General features: G+C 43.0%; 1 protein-coding gene across 1 annotated transcript in view; it reads right to left on the bottom strand.

Moving 5' to 3' along the window:
* Positions 1-5,791: 5,791 nt before the first annotated feature.
* LOC120057584 (GDNF family receptor alpha-4-like) overlaps positions 5,792-19,116 on the bottom strand; it is a 52,207-nt gene continuing 38,882 nt past the window's right edge. The window contains exons 5-11 of the mRNA XM_039006160.1: positions 18,600-18,877; positions 18,424-18,505; positions 17,373-17,724; positions 8,213-8,322; positions 7,792-7,926; positions 7,195-7,340; positions 5,792-5,983 (exon numbers count right to left, since the gene is read on the bottom strand). Coding sequence (XP_038862088.1) covers positions 5,792-5,983; positions 7,195-7,340; positions 7,792-7,926; positions 8,213-8,322; positions 17,373-17,724; positions 18,424-18,505; positions 18,600-18,877 — 1,295 coding nt within the window. The remainder of the gene's footprint in view (positions 5,984-7,194; positions 7,341-7,791; positions 7,927-8,212; positions 8,323-17,372; positions 17,725-18,423; positions 18,506-18,599; positions 18,878-19,116) is intronic.

Genomic DNA, 19,116 nt, shown 5'->3' with positions numbered 1-19,116 from the left:
AAGTAGTGTAGTGTAAAGCTCGCCCCATTCAGGCTCCTTAGTTCAAGTGAAGATAAATCTTAAAGCTACAGCATACAATGACATTCTAGACGATTCTGTGCTTCCAACTTTGTGTCAAACGTTTGGGGAAGGCCCTTTCCTGTTTCAGCATGACAATGCCCCTGTGCACAAAGCGAGGTCCATACAGAATTGGTTTGTCGAGATCGGTGTGGAAGAACTTGATTGGCCTGCACAGAGCCCTGACCTCAACCCCATCGAACACCTTTGGGATGAATTGGAGTACCGACTACGAGCCAGGCCTAATCGCCCAACATCACCGACCTCACAAATGCTCTTGTGGCTGAATTGAAGCAAGTCCCCGCAGCAATGTTCCAACATCTAGTGAAAACCCTTCCCAGAAGAGTGGAGGCTGTTATAGCAGCAAAGGGGGGACCAACTCCATATAAATGCCTATGATTTTGGAATGAGATGTTAGACGAGCAGGTGTCCACATACTTTTGGTGTGTAACCAAATATGGACCTATAGGCATATGGCTTTTAGTCTAATAATTCTTGCTATTATAATTCTGCTCACAGATGCAGGCAGCTCTGATAGAATGTCGCCCATTACACAAAGCCATTAACGGATTAAAAGCTTTCCGTGGTCTTCTGGTTGCTTCACCTACCTCATCCTTTAGAGCAGTCAAAAGACAAGATGGGCTCCCCTGAGAGTTGAGCAAAAAGGGAATCAGAAGATATTTCACTGTGCACGCGCCAAAGACTGGTGAGGGCGGAACTGAATCAGCTCAAATAGGACGGGAGACATCCCAGGTGTGGAGGCTCTCCTGTTTAGAAAATTACCATGATAAGTACTTATCATGCACTTTCGCAGGGTAAATCATTGGGCCCCACCATGGCAGCGATATGGACGTGAGGAGATAAGAGTGCTGAGTAGTTGAATTAAAACAGCTTATATGCATTCTGGAGCTCAGGGTTGTGGTTCGGGATAGACTAGCCTACTAGCAGTCACCGATTTGGATCCGTAATGGACTTGTTTGTTTTCTATGTGGTTGCATTTTGCACAAATTGGCAAAGATTTTCTAGGTTATTGCAAAGATTATCTATTATATTACCAAGACAGTCGTGTGACCGTTCTAACAATGGAAATACCTGTCCTCAAACATTTCTAATAACCTGTTTTCGCTTTGGATTAAAATAAAAATGTTATCCATTTTAGAATAAGGCTGTAACGTAACAAAATGTGGAAAGTCAAGTGGTCTGAATACTTTCCGAATGCACTGTATATCAGTGCATTTGCAACAGCCTAAACATTACGAAACTTCTATTCGATCAAATAAGCCTCATGTACAGTAATTCAGCACTCTCATAGACTTTGATACAAAAAAATCCACACTTAGGTCGGCTTAACTCACGAGGGCAGTTTTTGGGGGGAATAAATCTGGCCTGATGTCCTTGATATTTGTCCTCAAAGCTTTTCCAAACATTATCATGTCAACTCATAGATTTGGGGGGTTGGCAAGTCAGAAGGGTCCGCGTCTTTCGTCCTTCCTGATTAGTCTACTTTATGCACCTGCAATAACACTGCATCACACAGTCATTGAAACCATCTATTCTTCTAACCTTTAATATGCTCAGATAAAACTGTGGAACACCATTGATCTATGCGCCAGACAAAGGGGTCGGCACGTTAGTGAAAAGTCAAATCATCCAGATCCCCATCCAGACATGCAAAAAGTTCCACACCGAAAACAATAATTTTTTACATTTTTATTATTGTACGTAGTCTTTTTCACACAGCATTGTAAATTCTCACATTTGATGGAGAACCACACAGTGCTCACACCTGATTGTAAACTCACACCATCAGGCATGAATAGGGCATGGCGGAACTCATGGCCATGAAGGTGGATGGTGTGACACAGGTAGGGATGAGGAGGGCACTGTGTGGCTTAAAGCAGCGGCCATGGCTGGGACATTTTGGCATTGCTGGACTCTGAAGTTCGAGATACCTCATTGTCAAAATAAGGATCGATATCGCCCCTAATCCGGTGGCTGTTTCATGTTAAACTCAGCCCACTGTAGTGTCCTTCATTCCTTTCTCCAACTGAAGTCTACATAGGCACGGTCAGTGCAATGCGCTTACTATGTTACTTGGAGTGTCTCACTGGCCTCATCCATAAATAACAAGGGTCCATTTTCTAAATGGCGACCATTTTGATACTAATGGACAGAGCCCAAGACTGTTTGAGAGGGCTGGCAGAGAGGCCGGCAACTGCTCAAGTTGAACGTATTAACCAGCTTGCCAACTGAGGATCACTTTCAAGAAGTGGCCTTACACCATATCGACAGAGTGTTCATTCAACAACTCTCAGGAGTGGTGTGATTCAGACAGCTAATCCTATTTTACACAACTGTGCGGGGCTTGGTGGCGTCGGCTTTGTAAATGAGCAGTTTGATTCTAATGTGGAACATGATGATCATCATATACCATACTAAAAATGACCATCAACATGGATATCAAGGTCAACACAAGCAGGACACCGCAGAACAACAGTGTTTCACTGTTACAAACAGACAGAGAGACTGACAGATGCTTGACCATAATCTGTACATATACACTTACAAGAGGCATACATAAGATCCTGTAACAGGGCAGATCCAGCCCTATATGGCACAGCTCACTCTCAATGATAATTACAACAAGAGAAAAGAAAACACAAAATATATATACACATTTTCTGTTTAAAGCATACATAAGCCTACCATAAAATAAAGCTTTGTACAAGTATTTGATGGTACAGTGTTTGTTGTTTCAACATGAAAGGAAAAGAGTAGTAGATGTAGAGGCATGTTGTCTGTGAGGGGCAGCAGATGATGGTAAAATACACACGGTGGCAGAGAGTGATGGGCATGCATGTACGGGAGAGTAGCGTTGTCTGTCTGTGAGGCCAAACTGAGGTGGAGGCACACAGTTCAGGACGTTAAAGCACACGAGTAATAGAGTGGAACAGACACTCGCCTCATAGCCACAGGCATGAAAGTCAATCTGAGAGGGCCTGACTACAACAGCAATGCTACTGAAAGCTTTAAGAGCCCTTTCTCTCTCTCTCTCTCTGCATCTACGTCTGTCACTCTCCCCATCTTTCCCAAATCCCCCACTGTCTCACTTTTTCATTCGCTCCCTCTCTACCTCTCCCTTTATCTGTGGATTTATTTGAGTACAAAAACATTATATCAACTCTGCATTGAGTATGGTAATAGATTACAAGATATTTTTGTTCTGAGTGATTAACCAAAATGATTTGAATTTCATTTAGTTCATTTTCTTTCTGTGAGCCCATTGCTAAGTTTCTGTAGAGGTAAATCAGATCAAGCCCAAACTGTGTGATGTAGTAGGGAGTTGGTTTCCAACAGGCTAATATTCTACATAGTTTAGCGCAGAAAATGTGGTAATTAACCACAATGACCATATTCCACACGGAGACCTCGATAATGGAGACGGAGAGAAGAGAGGACGTACGAGATGGATAGAAAGAGGTTGCTTTGTGAGATATCTCTACATGAAAATACATGATTTAAGTGATTGATAGTTGGTATTCAGCAGTCATAAAAGTATGCCTTATTTACTTTGAAGAATTACTTAAATAGTGATTTTGTCAGACAGCATAGGCGGCCGCTCTATAGAGATAAGATGATGACTTGGAATTAAATAATAAAACCATCAAATAAAACAAAATATTGTATTAAAGCAAAGTAATGTGAATAAATTATGGTTAATAAGTGATGAGCAGTAATGGACAGTCACTACCACCATGGGACTTTTACTTGACTTTTTATTCTGTGTTACAGAATTCAACCCACATAATGCTTAGTGCGTTTAATGTGTAAAAAAAAAATGATTGAAACCGAAATCGAAAACCGTGATTATTTTTTAAATAATCGAATCGAAACCGAACCGACCTCAAGAAGCGCCCTCATGGGTCAGCACTAACGTCATTGGATATTATTAAAACCATTTGGCCATGGGGGAAATATGTGTGAATACAGCTGTACAAACAAAACCAACGTGATACATTTAGAGTTGGCACGCTCGTTCTCTCTTGCTGTTCGCTTGTATGGCTTATGCTCATATTTATTTAGGCTGTTTCAGTGTGTAAATCAAGGCTTGTCGCTCTCACATCATCTCTTGTGCGGTCACTCACTTTGATGACCACTAGCGTAAGGATCCATTGCCAGGCAGTGAGAAATGACAGTGCCTATTAAAAAAGAACAGCAGTCGTCTTGAACGTCACTGTCCAGATTGGAGATGGTGTTAGACTGCACTAACGCCATCTTGCCTGCTTAATTAATACTCAGAATTAAGTCCCAGCGACTCCCCTCACTGGTGGCAGATGATGTAAAGAGCTGCAGCACAAATATGCCCTGTAAATATTTATCTCGTTTTAGCATCATGTAGTATCTGTGAGAGCATGAGTCAGATCTAACATCTCTCTCTAGAACGGAAAGAAGTCGATGAATACAAGTCACGTACACAATTCCACAGTCGAGTAGTTTCCCCCTTTAACTATCACCGACAGCCCTTTACCTACTTCCCCTCAGGTGGGAGTTAATTTTGCAAGTTCACAAGAAAATGAGCGATGCAAGAAAGAAAAACATTAACATCAGCAAAAGATTTATCAGGCAGCGAGAAAGAGGCTCAATGTGATGCTCAATGATCAGAGCTGCCAGAGGCTCTATAGTACCCCCCCCCCCCCCCCCCCCTCCTCCTACTCAAACACAGGCAGGAAAGGTATAGCTAAGTGTGATAGTGTCTCTCCAAAACTATAACAACACCTAGGGATAGAGAGCACTTGTGAACTGCAGACAGCAGTAAATTGGTTCCTCTCTCCCCTGAGCTCAAATCCAGACGGCCCCAGCACCTGCCCGCTGAGCCATCTGATTTCATGTTGTTTTCCTCTGCCATTGTCATTATTCGAATTTGGTATAATTATTGTGCCTGTGGTGGGTTTCTCAGATCTCCTCCACAGGGCTGAGAATAAGTGGTGTACAAACTGGAGAGGTCAGTGGCATCTAGTCTGAGGTGGTGAAGAGGGGTGCAAACAAGGAGAGCAACATAGAGACAGGAAGGAAGTGCAACAGAGGTCTCTATGGTTTAGCACAGAGTGGCTTGCCCAACAACCCTCGTATCCAAGGGATGATGAAAGAAAGGAAGTTAACGAAGGAGAAAGAAAAGGTGAGGTGAGGCATGGCATGGCACAAAAATCAAAGGAATGAACTGTCATGGTTCCACCAATCACTGGTCATGTTTTCTTTGAGATAGGTGCTGTTTACTGGCCTTGGGCGATGAGCTCCTCATGAAGAGGGAGAGTGGAGCTGGATAGCCAATCTTGAGACAGGCACCGGACAGACAGCCATATCGATTCATCCAGACAGACCTTATTAATTCAGCCATTGACTTATTTATCGGCCCAGGTTGTTCAACTACGTCTACTTATGTGAGAGAGGAGCAAAGAGATGGGCAGCTATGAATACTAAAACAGATCGCAAGTAGACAGAGCAGGAGAGGAAAGATAGAGATTACAGAAAAGGACCAGTTGTTGGAAAGTAAGAAAGTAAAACAGAAATAATGAAAGTAATGTAAAACAGAAGAAATGTCCATTTCCTCCTTGTGGTCGTTCTTCCCTCAGCCTTAAGTCTCCCCATCAGTCCATTCTATCTCATTGCCATGGTGGAGGTGACCCAGTGGATGTGATACTGTAGCTGAGCATAAGGGAGGTAGTAGGGGGGTTCGTTAACCCTGACACCCCCAGCCCAGCATGGCAGCGGGCAGCAGCAGAGGCAGCATGGGTACTGTTTGGCCTGCCGCTCCTCTATGGCCCCCTCGGGCCCCGGAGCCCACACTAGACTTCTCCTTCTCAGAATATTGAGGGATAACGTTGAATTCCTGACTTTCCTCCTCTTCTTCCTCTTCAGTGTCTTTCACCTGAGAGAGAGAGGGAATGTGATAATTCAGAATTCAAACAGAGCCAGGGGCGCACCTTTGGTTTTAGAAGTGGGGGACACACATTGTTTTTTAAATATCCGGTCGGATAAACACTCCAAACAGCCTACCCGACTGCTTGGTAGGCGTCCGCATAGTCCTAAAGCACACAATTGCCTCGTTGTGTATCACATTCCAATGATAAAACTGGTGGGGGACAAAAATGCAATTTCAGAATGTGGGGGGGACATGTCCCGCCCGTCCCCTGTGAAAGTTGCACCCCTGAATAGAGCGAATGGAATTTGCAGGTAATTAACCATCACATACAGTCAGTCCATAGTGTATCTGCTTGTTGTAAATATGAAACATCTTGGCAGTAAACAAGCTCGTTAAAACGATCCATTATTTGTGTGGAATAGGTATCTAGCTATCATGAGCCTCCTGACAGAGAATAAAAGCAACTCAGCGTTAAAAGTTGCTTTTCAATGTAGGTGTTGAATCCCGATTCGAAAGGTGTCAGCATCTTTATTATTAGAAAGAAAGGTGAGCGTCTTGGTCACGGAATAAGATCACCAGAGTGAGGAGAAGAAAGTGGAAGAAAATAAGTGTATTACATAGGAACATCTACAACCTGCACTCAGAGGGAGGGAGGTTTAGAGGTTAGGGGGAAAGAAGAGAGGGGAGGGATTGGAACGGTGTAAAGGATTGTAGCGGAGGAGAGGAGAAAGCGAGTGAGAGGGATTAGGATGACAAGAGAAAGGGGGAGAGGAGACAGATGGGTGTGAATAAATTAACATCAACACAAGAGGATTGATGCTCCCTCCTGCAAACACCTCTGGCTAATCCTCACGCACAGTGAGTGAGAGAGAGATAGGGAAAGGGACAGAAAGATTGGGAGAAATAAAGGGAAGTAAAGGTAAAAAGGGAGGTGCTGGGTCTTGTTCAACGCAACAGTAATGTGTTGACTGTGACCGTGAGCCGTGTGTTGAGTCAGATGTGTTGGGAGTATATATCAGGTCAGTTCTGTGCGTGAACTTTGACACTCAGGCAGCTCTGTTGGCACTCACGTCACACCGTAGGTCATCATGCAAATCACAGAGCATCTCAGTGAGAACCTACCGAAAAAAGCTTTTCGGCCACCATTTTTTTAAAGTTACTGTACAGTATTTAAGCAGTCTGGGTTTGGTGAGGCAACGAAGAGTACTTATACTCACACTGTTGCGTTCTGATAAAACGTTGACATTGATCTTGTCCTGAAAGATGCGGGGGGAGGGAGTGGCAGACGCGTGGCGACGAGGTGGCAGAGTCGTGCTCTGCACAGGGCGAGGGGAAGAGCCACCCAAATAACTGATAGCATTACCTGAGACACAACAGCAGACATCATCATTACCACCACCACCCACATTATCATCAGCATTATCATCATCCCCATCATCCCCATTATACCCACTGCCGATGAGGCCAAATGTCCTCAGAACATTCCATTATTCATAGCAGCCATGAATGCGTTAATCAACTGGGCATTGAGGCATGGCAATCGTTCAGCTATTCACCTCAGTTGCAATATGGGAATCAGACACGAATGAAACAGTTTCAATTAACACTGCTGTCCATCAATATTGTAATGAAGTACTGGGCTACAGTATACCATACAGAACAAGTAGTCAGCTCTCTAGGGCTACCGGGCTACAGAGCGCCCGCTAATCTATTTGTGTGATCTGCTGATTTCAAGTGGGCTCACAGGACCAGGGATATTGCTGGAGCAGCCTCTAGGGGATGTCATTGTAGGCGGTTGAGGGAGTGTTACTCACGCAGACAGACGTTGCTGTCAAACATGTGCAGGATGCGCAGACAGTCCTGCCACTGGTTCCCACTGCCCTCACAGCTGCACCACTGGGACACGTCCATACTGATATTGTTCACGTAGTTGGGGGTCATGATGGTGCCTGGAGGAGGTTGTTGATTAGAGATGTGTCAGCAGGCCTGACTTCTATACGAACTTTGGAACGTTTGATCCAAAGCCAAACAAGGCAATTGGCTATGAAATGAGTGCCTACCTATACCCTGGGGTTAGCAAGAGCTAACAACATTGATCTGATTATAAGGCCATTGGAGTCAACTCAGAACTCTATCTCTAGCATTGTTCCTTCCTTGTGTTGTTAATCCCTCTTGCATCCCTTCCCTCCATCTCATTTCATCCACCCCCTCGATCTTGTTCTTTCGCCAGCTCACCTATGAGTCCAGCGTAGGCCTTAAGGCAGACGGCTCCACTCTCTCTCATACAGCCAGAGGGAGAATGGGACGAGGGCTGGCAGTTGTGCTGGAAATCAGCCAGCCGAGATCTGACAGACACACACACCAACACAAACATTCACACAAACCCGCCCAAACACACACAAAGGGAGACAAACATAATTGTAAACAGGTGCCAATATTGGGTTGGCAACTTGGCGATGTAATTTTCTGAGGGCACCTTTACAATTGTGTTTTTGGGGATTTAGTACCTAACGAAAGGCAGAATCCACAGCACATGAAAGCCTACAGAAAGATAACCTTCCACCTAGGAATCTTAGTGTTAGCACACGCAATGTTTATTTCATAGACAATTTAAAAACATTATCTGAAGCATGATGAGAACTGCTGCATCATTATTATGAACCAGTGTTCATTTTGGCACTCTTTTTTTAGATTTAGTCTAGACTTAGTCATTTTGACTAAAGTATCATTTAGTCTTAGACACATTTGTGTCACTTGAATAATGATTTGGTCTAGTTATTGTCCAAATGATGAAAACAGTGGGCCATTTTAGTAAACTAAATGTCCTTTCATTTTTGTCACATTTTAGTCACATCACATTTGTGTTCCCTCAGTAACCTACAGTAAACATAAGTCACTGACATCCATGTGCACCAACATACATGTCATTGTCTTACCAACGTACAGTATTTTTCTGCATAACATCCTATTCTCTTCCCAACAGAATAAATATATATAAGAATTATTTATGCCATGTAAATTCCTAATTCAGCCTACGTAGATATTACATACAAAACAAACAGACACACAGGAGTGCAGAGAGAGAAAGAGAGCGAGAGTAGCGCAATCACCAGATGGTGCTGCAAAGTATTGGCAAAGTGGAATGGGTTGCACCTCCATCACTTGGTTGTGTCCTTGCCATTGTTATCAGCATTCCACAGACGCCGCAGCCACACTGATGTCCAAAAGTAGAACGGGGGCTAATGACTTTGAACTGGAGTTAATGACTGTTTCGCCCAATGATGTAGTCGAGTCACTAAACCTCGAGTCCAAATCGAGGCCCAAGTCCCCTGTGCTCGAGTCACGAGTCCCTATGGCTGAAGTCAGAGAGCCAGTGCTCAAGTCGTGATCCAAGTGCTCAAGTCTGAGTCACCGGGTCAACATTAACTTAAAATAAAGTTACTTACCCAGTGTGATATAGTGTAGTAGCAAGTGGAATTTAGTCAATAAACTATTTGCTCTCCCTTTTCCATTCTTTCTGTGCCACCAAATATTTGCATTGAGGCTACTGGTAATGTTGCCAGGGCCAAGTTAAGTTGCAAGACATTCTTAGAACGTTGCATATGAAAATACCATGAATAAAGCCAACGTTATTCCTTATTCAACATGTCAGAGAGACATGTTTGTTCTACATAGCACATTTCTATCTGAAAGTTCCAAAACGTTGAAAAACTAGATGATTACTTCTAGATTTTTTTTGGGCCCCTTTCTGCTTTCTCAATGACATTCAAATCAGCATTGAAAAAAGGCACAAGTTTAAGTTTGTTCCACCTAATCGAGTCTGACCACAAGTCAGACACAACTATAATACCATATGCGTTTGATGGATTGCAGGAAAAGAGCAGGAATAGCCATTTATTGTAGGCTATAGAGGTTGACCGATTATGATATTTCAACGCCGATACCAATACCGATTATTAGAGGACCAAAAAAAGCTGATGCCGATTAATCGGCCGATTTCTGATGACAATGATTTTTTATGACAATTACAACAATACTGAATGAACACTTTTATTTTAACTTAATATAATACATAAATAAAAATCGATTTAGTCTCAAATAATGTCACGCCCTGACCTTAGAGAGCCTTTTTATGTCTCTATTTGGTTTGGTCAGGGTGTGATTTGGGGTGGGCATTCTATGTTTTGTTTTCTATGATTTTGTGTTTCTATGTTTTGGCCGGGTATGGTTCTCAATCAGGGACAGCTGTCTATCGTTGTCTCTGATTGGGAACCATACTTAGGTAGCTCTTTTTCCCTCCTTTCGTTGTGGGTAGTTGACTTTTGTTAGTGGCACTTATGCCCTGTAAGCTTCACGGTTGTGCTTTCGTTTCTTGTTTTGTTGGCGACATTGAAATAAAAGGAAAATGTACGCTCACGACGCTGCACTTTGGTCCACTTCTTACAACGGCCGCGACAAATAAATAATGAAACATGTTACATTTGGTTTAAATAATGCAAAAACACAGTGTTGGAGAAGAAAGTAAAAGTGCAATATGTGCCATGTAAAAAAACTAACGTTTAAGTTCCTTGCTCAGAACATGAGAACATATGAAAGCTGGTGGTTCCTTTTAACATGAGTCTTCAATATTCCCAGTTAAGAAGATTTAGGTTGTAGTTATTATAGGAATTATAGAACTATTTCTCTCTATACCATTTGTATTTCATATACGTTTGACTATTGGATGTTCTTATAGGCACTATAGTATTGCCAGCCTAATCTCGGGAGTTGATAGGCTTAAAGTCATAAACAGCGCTGTGCTTCAAGCATTGCGAAGAGCTGCTGGCAAATGCAGGAAAGTGCTGTTTGAATGAATGCTTACGAGCCTGCTGCTGCCTACCATCGCTCAGTCAGACTGCTCTATCATATCAAATCATAGGCTTAATTATAATATATTAAACACACAAAAATTCGAGCCTTAGGTCATTAATATGGTCAAATCCGGAAACTATCATTTCGAAAACAAAACATTTATTCTTTCAGTGAAATACCGGAACCGTTCCGTATTTTATCGAACGGGTGGCATCCATAAGTCTAAATATCACTGTTACATTGCACAACCTTCAATGTTATGTCATAATTATGTAAAATTCTGGCAAATTAATTACTGTCTTTGTTAGGAAGAAATGGTCTTCACACAGTTCGCAACAAGCCAGGTGGCCCAAACTGCTGCACAGAACGCAAGAGAAGTGATACAATTTCCCTAGTTAATATTGCCTGCAAACATGAATTTCTTTTAACTAAATATGCAGGATTACAAATATATACTTGTGTATTGATTTTAAGAAAGGCATTGATGTTTATGGTTAGGTACACTGGTGCAACGACAGTGCTTTTTTCACGAATGCGCTTGTTAAATAATCACCAGTTTCGCGAAGTAGGTTGTGATTCAATGATAAATTAACAGGCACCACATTGATTATTTGCAACACAGGACAAGCTAGTTAAACTAGTAATATCATCAACCATGTGTAGTTAACTAGTGATTATGTTAAGATTGATTGTTTTTTGTAAGATAAGTCTAATGCTAGCTAGCAACTTACCTTGGCTCCTTGCTGCACTCGCGTAACAGGTGGTCAGCCTGCCACGCAGTCTCCTCGTGGAGTGCAATGTAATCGGCCATAATCGGCGTCCAAAAATGCCAATTACCGATTGTTATGAAAACTTGAAATCGGCCATAATTAATCGGCCATGCCTCTAGTACGCTAATCGGTCGACCTCTAGTACGCTACAATCCAAAGTATGTCTTCCAATGGTGCGACTGCTATCGGCATCCAAAGATTATCCAACTTGAATAAACACTTGGAGGTATACGACAGCAGTGGTGTAGCCTACGGGCGATACGGATATAAATGATTATTGATATCGACATAGCAGATTGATGAGAATTACACTGCTGCTCTCTCATTTAGCTATTTGTGCCTTAAGGATTGTGGTTGTTGTGTATGGCTGTTCACAAATGTGTACGTGTATTTTAACCCAATAATGGTTGAATTGAAGAAGTTTAAGCTGCTTATCAATCATTGTTTTTTTGACTAGTGGACAGCCAGTGAAAAATGCGCTCTTGGAACAGCTGCAGTGCGGATCCCAGCCTGTGGAATAAAAGTTTAAGGGAGTTCCTCCATTCTAAACTCCCCCGTGGTGTTGTGCATTTTTCCCCCAACTCGAAGCAATGAGCCCAATCAGTCCTCAATGACTACAAAATTATAAACAACAGAGTAGGCTAATAAGTCCTTCGTTTTTGGGTTATACTCAGGCAAAACCGTTTGGCTATATTTATATATATTTTGCCATATTTCCAAGTCATATTCTTGAAGATCAAGGGATATTAAATTAATTGGAATGACTTTTTTTTATTTTATGTAAAGATATAGCCTAATAATATTATTATCTGTAGTAGAAGCCTACATATCTAAGTAAAATGCAACATCCATTATGGCCAGCTATGTAAACTCTAACATTGACTTATCCTGCAATAGATGTCGTTCAATTGGTAATATTTTTTTATTCTTCATTTAATGCCTCTTGAGCAGGTTAACGTTTATTGGGATGAGTCTTGTCCTTGAGGCAGAACTAATTCCGCTAGATGGGCCAGCTGCAAAGTCAAAATGGACTATATTGTACAAATTAAGGAAAACACAAATTTGCATAAATGTAAGGTTAAGCATTAGGATTAGCCGTGTGGTTAAGTTTAGGGTTAGGTTAAAAATCATCAGATTGTATGACTTTGTGGCTGTGCCAGCTAATGACCACTCTGCAAAGCTGACTCCAGAACAAGATTCATGACGAAGCACGCTAACCTGCGCCTCTTTAGGGGAAAGTAATATAAAAGTAACTGAAAGTAATACGATTACAGTGCCTTTAGAAAGTATTCACACCCCTTGACTTTTTACAAAAAAAATTGTGTTACAGTCTGAATTTACAATCGATTAAATTTTGATTTTTTTATCACTGGCCTACACACAATTCCTCATAATGTCAATGTGGAATTATGTTTTTATTCATTTTTACAAATTAATTAAAAATGAAAAGCTGAAATGTCTCGAGTCAATAAGTATTCAAACCCTTTGTTATGGCAAGCATAAATACGTTCAGGAGTAAACATTTGTCAAATAAGAAATTGCATGGACTCACTCTGTGTAAAGACTGAAAAGATTTGGCATGGGTCCCCATATCCTCAAAAAGTTATACAGCCGCACCATCGAGAGCATCCTGACCGGTTGCATCACCGCCTGGTATGGCAACTGCTCGGCATCTGACCATAAAGCTTTACAGAGGGTAGTGAGTACGGCCTAGTACATCACCGGGGCCAAGCTTCCTGCCATCCAGGACCTATATAATAGGCAGTGTCAGAGGAAAGCCCATAAAATTGTCAGATTTGATTTAGGTGCTATAATAGTTTTTTTTGTCGTTTTTTTTTACCCCATTTTCTCCCCAATTTTGTGGTATCCAATTGGTAGTTACAGTCTTGTCTCATCGCTTCAACTCCAGTACGGACTCGGGAGAGGCGAAGTTCGAGAGCCGAGCATCCTCCAAAACACAACCCAACCAAGCCGCACTGCTTCTTGACACAATGCCCACTTAATCCGGAAGCCAGTCGCACCAATGTGTCAGAGGAAACACTGTGCAACTGGTGACCGTGTCAGCGTGCACTGCGCCCGGCCAGCCACAGGAGTCTCTAGTGCGCGATGGGACAAGGACAGCCCTGACGGCCAAACCCTCCCCTAACCCGGACGACGATGGGCCAATTGTGCGCCGCCCTATGGGTCTGAATGACTGCCTCATCTCGGAGAGGAAGAAAACCACTCAGGGATTGCACCATGAGGCCAATGGTGATTTTAAAACAGTTACAGACCTTAATGGCTGTGATAGGAGAAAACTGATGATGGATCAACAACATTGTAGTTACTCCACAATACTAACCTAAATGACAGAGTGAAAAAAAGGATGCCTGTACAGAATACAAATATTACAAAACATGCATCCTGTTTGCAACAAGACACTACAGTAAAATTGAAAAAAATGTGTCAAAGAAATTATATTTTTGTCCTGAATACAAAGTGTTGCGTTTGGGGAAAATCCAATACAACACATTACTGAGTATTACTCTCCAAAACATTCACTGTTTTGCCAACATGAATGAGAGGAGGATGGCATTGGTGTTCAACTAGTCTACAAGTATTATTACAATTATTTTACTTGCGCACACAAACACACAGCCTTGTACAGCTAACCTTGTGGGGGGACACAATTCAGTCCCATCCAAAAACCTTTTTTCCTGTCACGCCCTGGCCTTAGTTATCTTTATTTTCTGTAATATTTTGGTTAGGTCAGGGTGTGACAGGGGGGATGTTTGTGTATTTGTCTCGTCTTGGGTGGTTGTATGGTATAGGGGGTTTTGGGTAGAGTGTATGGGTTTGTGTTGAGTGTAGGTGTCTATGTGTAGTGTTTAGTGTCAGCACTATTTTGTTTGAATAGCTTCACGGTCGTCTGTTTGTTGTTTTGTTCGTTTATATAAATATTCGTGTTCGTCTTCTTAATAATAAAGAAGTATGTATTTTTCTCACGCTGCGCCTTGGTCAACTCTTCTTCAAAGTTACGACGATCGTGACATTTCCCTAACCCTAACCCGTACTCTTACCCTAACCTTAACCCAAAAACGTAACCTTAACCCTAAACCTAACCCTAGCTTCTAACCCTAACTCTAACCCTAGCTCCTAGGACTTCTGGTCCCCACAAGAATAGTTAAACACGTCCACTCGCACACATACACACACACACACACACACACAGACAGACATAAATCAGTACCATGCACAGCCACATGATCTTTAGCAACATTGATTGGACTAAATTGTTTTTAATTGGCTGGATGTCCTTTGGATGGTGGACCATTCTTGATACACATGGGAAACGGTTGAGGGTGAAAAGTCCAGCAGCGTTACAGTTCTTGACACAAACTGGTACACCTGGCACCTACTACCATACCCTGTTCAAATATTTTGTCTCGCTCATTCACCCTTTGACTGGCACACATACACAATCCATGTCTCAATTTTCTCAAGGCTTAAAAATCCTTCTTTAGCCGGTCTCAGTATACAGCCTTGTTGATTTGACGACGTTTAAATGCTTAAGTGTAAATGGTGCTGGAATAGCGGAGGCAGTGCTCCTGTAGTCTTTGTGCTGCCTTGCTGTAACTCCATGGTTCTAAATCAGTCGTTGTTTATTTAGTAAACTGTCGAAAACATGAACGTGCTTGACCATGCTGCAGGTGATATAACTGTTGGTATGCAATATTTGCTTTGTGGACTTCACCGGACAGATGTTGCTCTCTGGTTTTGTGATGAAACAAACGTATGTGTAGTTGAATTTATTCCGCCACTGTGTGACAGTTGTCTTTTTGTTGTCACGGCCTTATTGTATATCACGGTGGCATATGAACGAAGAGTTTATAGAGCAAACAACGCAATTATCCCCTACAGCTTTAAATGTTGCTCCCCTACAGCTCACGAAGCTGATGTAGGCTGTGTGTGGCGGGTGTGGTGTGTCCTTCCCACTGCTGAACACAACTTCCCTGCGCATCTGTGTTGCTAATATTAGTTGTGCTTATCACAAAAGCTCTCAATCTCTCCAAAAACTCTTGTCCAGTCCACTTAGTAGTCAGATTTTAGTCAGAGATCATTTCATCTTGTCTCGTTTTAGTCAACTGAAATGATTTTTTTGTTGTTGTTTAGTTGTAGTTTTTTTAGTCTATTTAGTCAGTTATAGTCTCCTCAATTGCAACTGAAAAATGTGTGTGTTTGACAAATATTTTAATCACTATTTCTGTTGACAAAATTAACACTGTTATAAACATATCGAATATTAGCTTTGGATGTTACCTGTTGCATGAATATTGACTTTATAGGAACACTGGGAAATAGACTCTGCTAGTCAAACGCAGTGGTGCATTCATAATTCACAGACTAACACCTCTAAACCTGCTCCCCAAGCATACTCATCCATACAAAACACCTCTGAGCAGCCGGCGGAATAAAAACACTGCAGCCTGGGACAGAGCCAGACACAGAGACGTATTGACATTAGTCTTTATTATTATGAATGTCATCAATGTTTCCATCCAGCCATTTATGTGAATAAAATACCTAGCGCACGAAAAAAAAGTCATGACCGGGCTGATGGAAACATTAACAATTTGTTTGGTGGATATAGTAGGATCTTATTGAGGGTCTTATTCTGGTAAGATAATGCTCGATGCTTGGCTGTCATTTGACAAATACAGATAATAGCGCTCTTATCCATAATAATCTCATCATTTAGGTAGCCTATCCCCACTCTATCTGTGAGCTGTTGGCTAGAGCACATGTACCAAGACCAGAGTGGGGACATTTTCTATATAATGCAATAGTTTTTGTGACAAAACCATCAGTAGAGTTGAAAGTGCGACGGAGATCCATTTAACGTGTATTTTTCATTCGTTACATGGTATTTTAACGGAAAGGGTTATTTTTTTGTTAACTATGTCATCACGCATAGCCATTTATGCAGATTTTAGAATGTTCGCATGAAAATCTGTCGCAAATTGGATGGAAACCTAGCTAATTATGAAGATTATTGAAAAACAGGGCCTCCCGAGTGGCGCAGTGGTCTAAGACACTGCAACGCTGTGCCACTAGAGATTCTGGGTTCGCGACCGGGAGACCCATGGGGCGGCGCACAATTGGCCCAGCGTCATCTGGGTTAGGGGAGGGTCATTGTCTCATCGCGCACTAGCGACTCCTGTGGCGGGCTGGGTGCAGTGTGTTTCCTCTGGCACATTGGTGCGGCTGGCTTCCGGGTTAAGTGGGCATTGTGTCAAGAAGCAGTGCGGCTTGGTTGGGTTGTGTTTTGGAGGATTCACGGCTCTCGAGTCGGTACTGGAGTTGCAGTGGTGAGACAAGACTGTAACTACCAATTGGATACCATGAAATTGGGGAGAAAAATTTAAAAAGATTATTGAACAACCTCTTCTTTGTAGGGAACTCGAACCTCTGAACTCTTTGTACTGTAACTATTGTACTGTATTTAAGGATCTGAAGTTGAAGATTCAGGTGGTAGTTCATGAAATACTTACTGTATGTACATCCAGTCCTCTCCACCTCTGTCTACCCTCACACTCGCTACAAAACCTCCCTTCACACTCATGAACTATAATCAAATCAGTTAAGCCCTCTGCAAATACTACGCTAGTTATGAATCTTTGCATTGTGATTATAACTGTTAATATGCCTCAATACAGTACTTAGAGTTGAGTGGAAAAGTTTAGTCTGATGTCACACCTCCCAGTAACCATGTTTCCCCAGCCAGCTCAGCTCACCTACACAGCTTGTCCCTGGCACAGTAGCCCTGCAGGCTGAGGCAGTTGGGCTTGCCGTCTCTCTCCTCATAGGAACACGACGGTACGATGGTCTTCCGCCGGCGCTCCCCACAGAGGGCATCGGAGCAGGGGCAGAAGAGCAGGGCAAAGCTGTACTCCTCTGGTACCCGCTCCAGGAAGCGCCGCAGCGCTCGGTGGCACTTCTGTCTGTTACAGCTGCCGTCGGAGCCCGGTGGCCGCTTGGTGCATGCCACAACATACTCCGACCTCAGAGAACCACACTTCTCATACAGACCACAGTCCTGGGCTGCCTTCAGACACTGGTTCTGCCCATCCAGAGGCAGAGAGGAAGCTGGGAAGAGAGGGAGAAAACACAGAGAAGAATGGAGGAAGGTGGTTGTGTTTTGGGAAAAGGGGCAATGAATAACAGAGAAAGGAAGACAAAACCATAAAATATATGATTCTGGAACACAAAAACGTCCCAGACTGACATGGGGTGTGTTCGTAAATTCACTCTGGGGTGCCAGAGTGTGCTCAGAGTGCGCTCTGGGCGTACGTAAATTCAGAGCTTTGTCAGATTGTCCGTTCGCAAATCCTGAGCATTTCGCTCTCGGAGCATCCAGAGCGCACACTGGACGCTCGGACCGAGGAGTAGGGTTGATCCAAGCGTTCTGACCACACATTGGCAGTCAAGTACCCAAGCTAACTGGCTAATGTTGGCGAGCTTGCTAGCTGCTTCCAGACACAAATGAGAGAACACCTCACTCTGACCATTTTACTCGCCCTAGCAGAGCTGGTTAGGCTGTTTTTATGTTATCCAGAGCGTTGGTGACTGTAACTGCTACTGGCAACAATTTAAATACACTTTTTTGCCGACGTTTACTGACACCGGCAATATTCCATGGGTGTTAAGCGTTCGTAAATTGATCAGTTATTCTGCGCTCTGGCACATTCAGATGAGAGTGCTCTGAAATTGGAGTAGATAGCCAGAGCGAATTATTCAGAGATGTTTCAATAAGAGAGAGCTTACGGAGCAGTGAGCAGTATTTACCTGCCATGATGGAGGCCATACGTGTCATCTCTATGTGCCTCACAAACTCCACCTCCAGATCCTCATACGGAGACACCTCGTTCTCATCGTACACTGTGAAAACACAGAGGCCGTAAGGACAGAAACCACCTCACACGCACCAATACAATCGCACACATAAAATACAAAACATAAACACAGTCAAACCCACCAGCGAATCTGACAGTCCAGTAGACCCTGAGGCAGAGCTCCTCCCGGCGGGAGCCGCGCTGACACTTGCAGGCCTGGAGGGGGTGGTAGTGCTGCAGGGCGCTCTGGGCCTCCAGGCACTCACGTCGGGCGTCTGGGCCCAGGGGCGACACAGCCTCCTCAGCAGCACAGTACTCCAGCACCCTGTACACCCCCATACAGCCCTCATCCTGTACACAGCCTCGTTCCGCCTCCAGACAGTCTATGGAGCCAGCCAGCACACTACCTGGAAGAGGTAGAAGATGGGGAACATGATTGTAATTGGTCACCTGTGTTCCTGAACAGCTATTTTTTACAGATGAGAATTGTTCTGTCGGTCAGCACCTGTGTCGTTCCACGAAAAGAGTGCCTTTTGCGTCCCTTTGATATTTTAAGTAGAAATTGTGCACCAATATTGAATTTTAAATGCCGGTTATATTAAATGAAGTGCCCTTTAATATAGACCACATGGAGAATTCAATAATT

This window comes from Salvelinus namaycush, chromosome 12 (assembly GCF_016432855.1).
Source record: "Salvelinus namaycush isolate Seneca chromosome 12, SaNama_1.0, whole genome shotgun sequence".
NCBI classification, from domain to species: Eukaryota; Metazoa; Chordata; class Actinopteri; order Salmoniformes; family Salmonidae; genus Salvelinus; species Salvelinus namaycush.
Note: the sequence above shows the minus strand (reverse complement) of the source record. Positions and strands in the feature narration are given on the sequence as shown.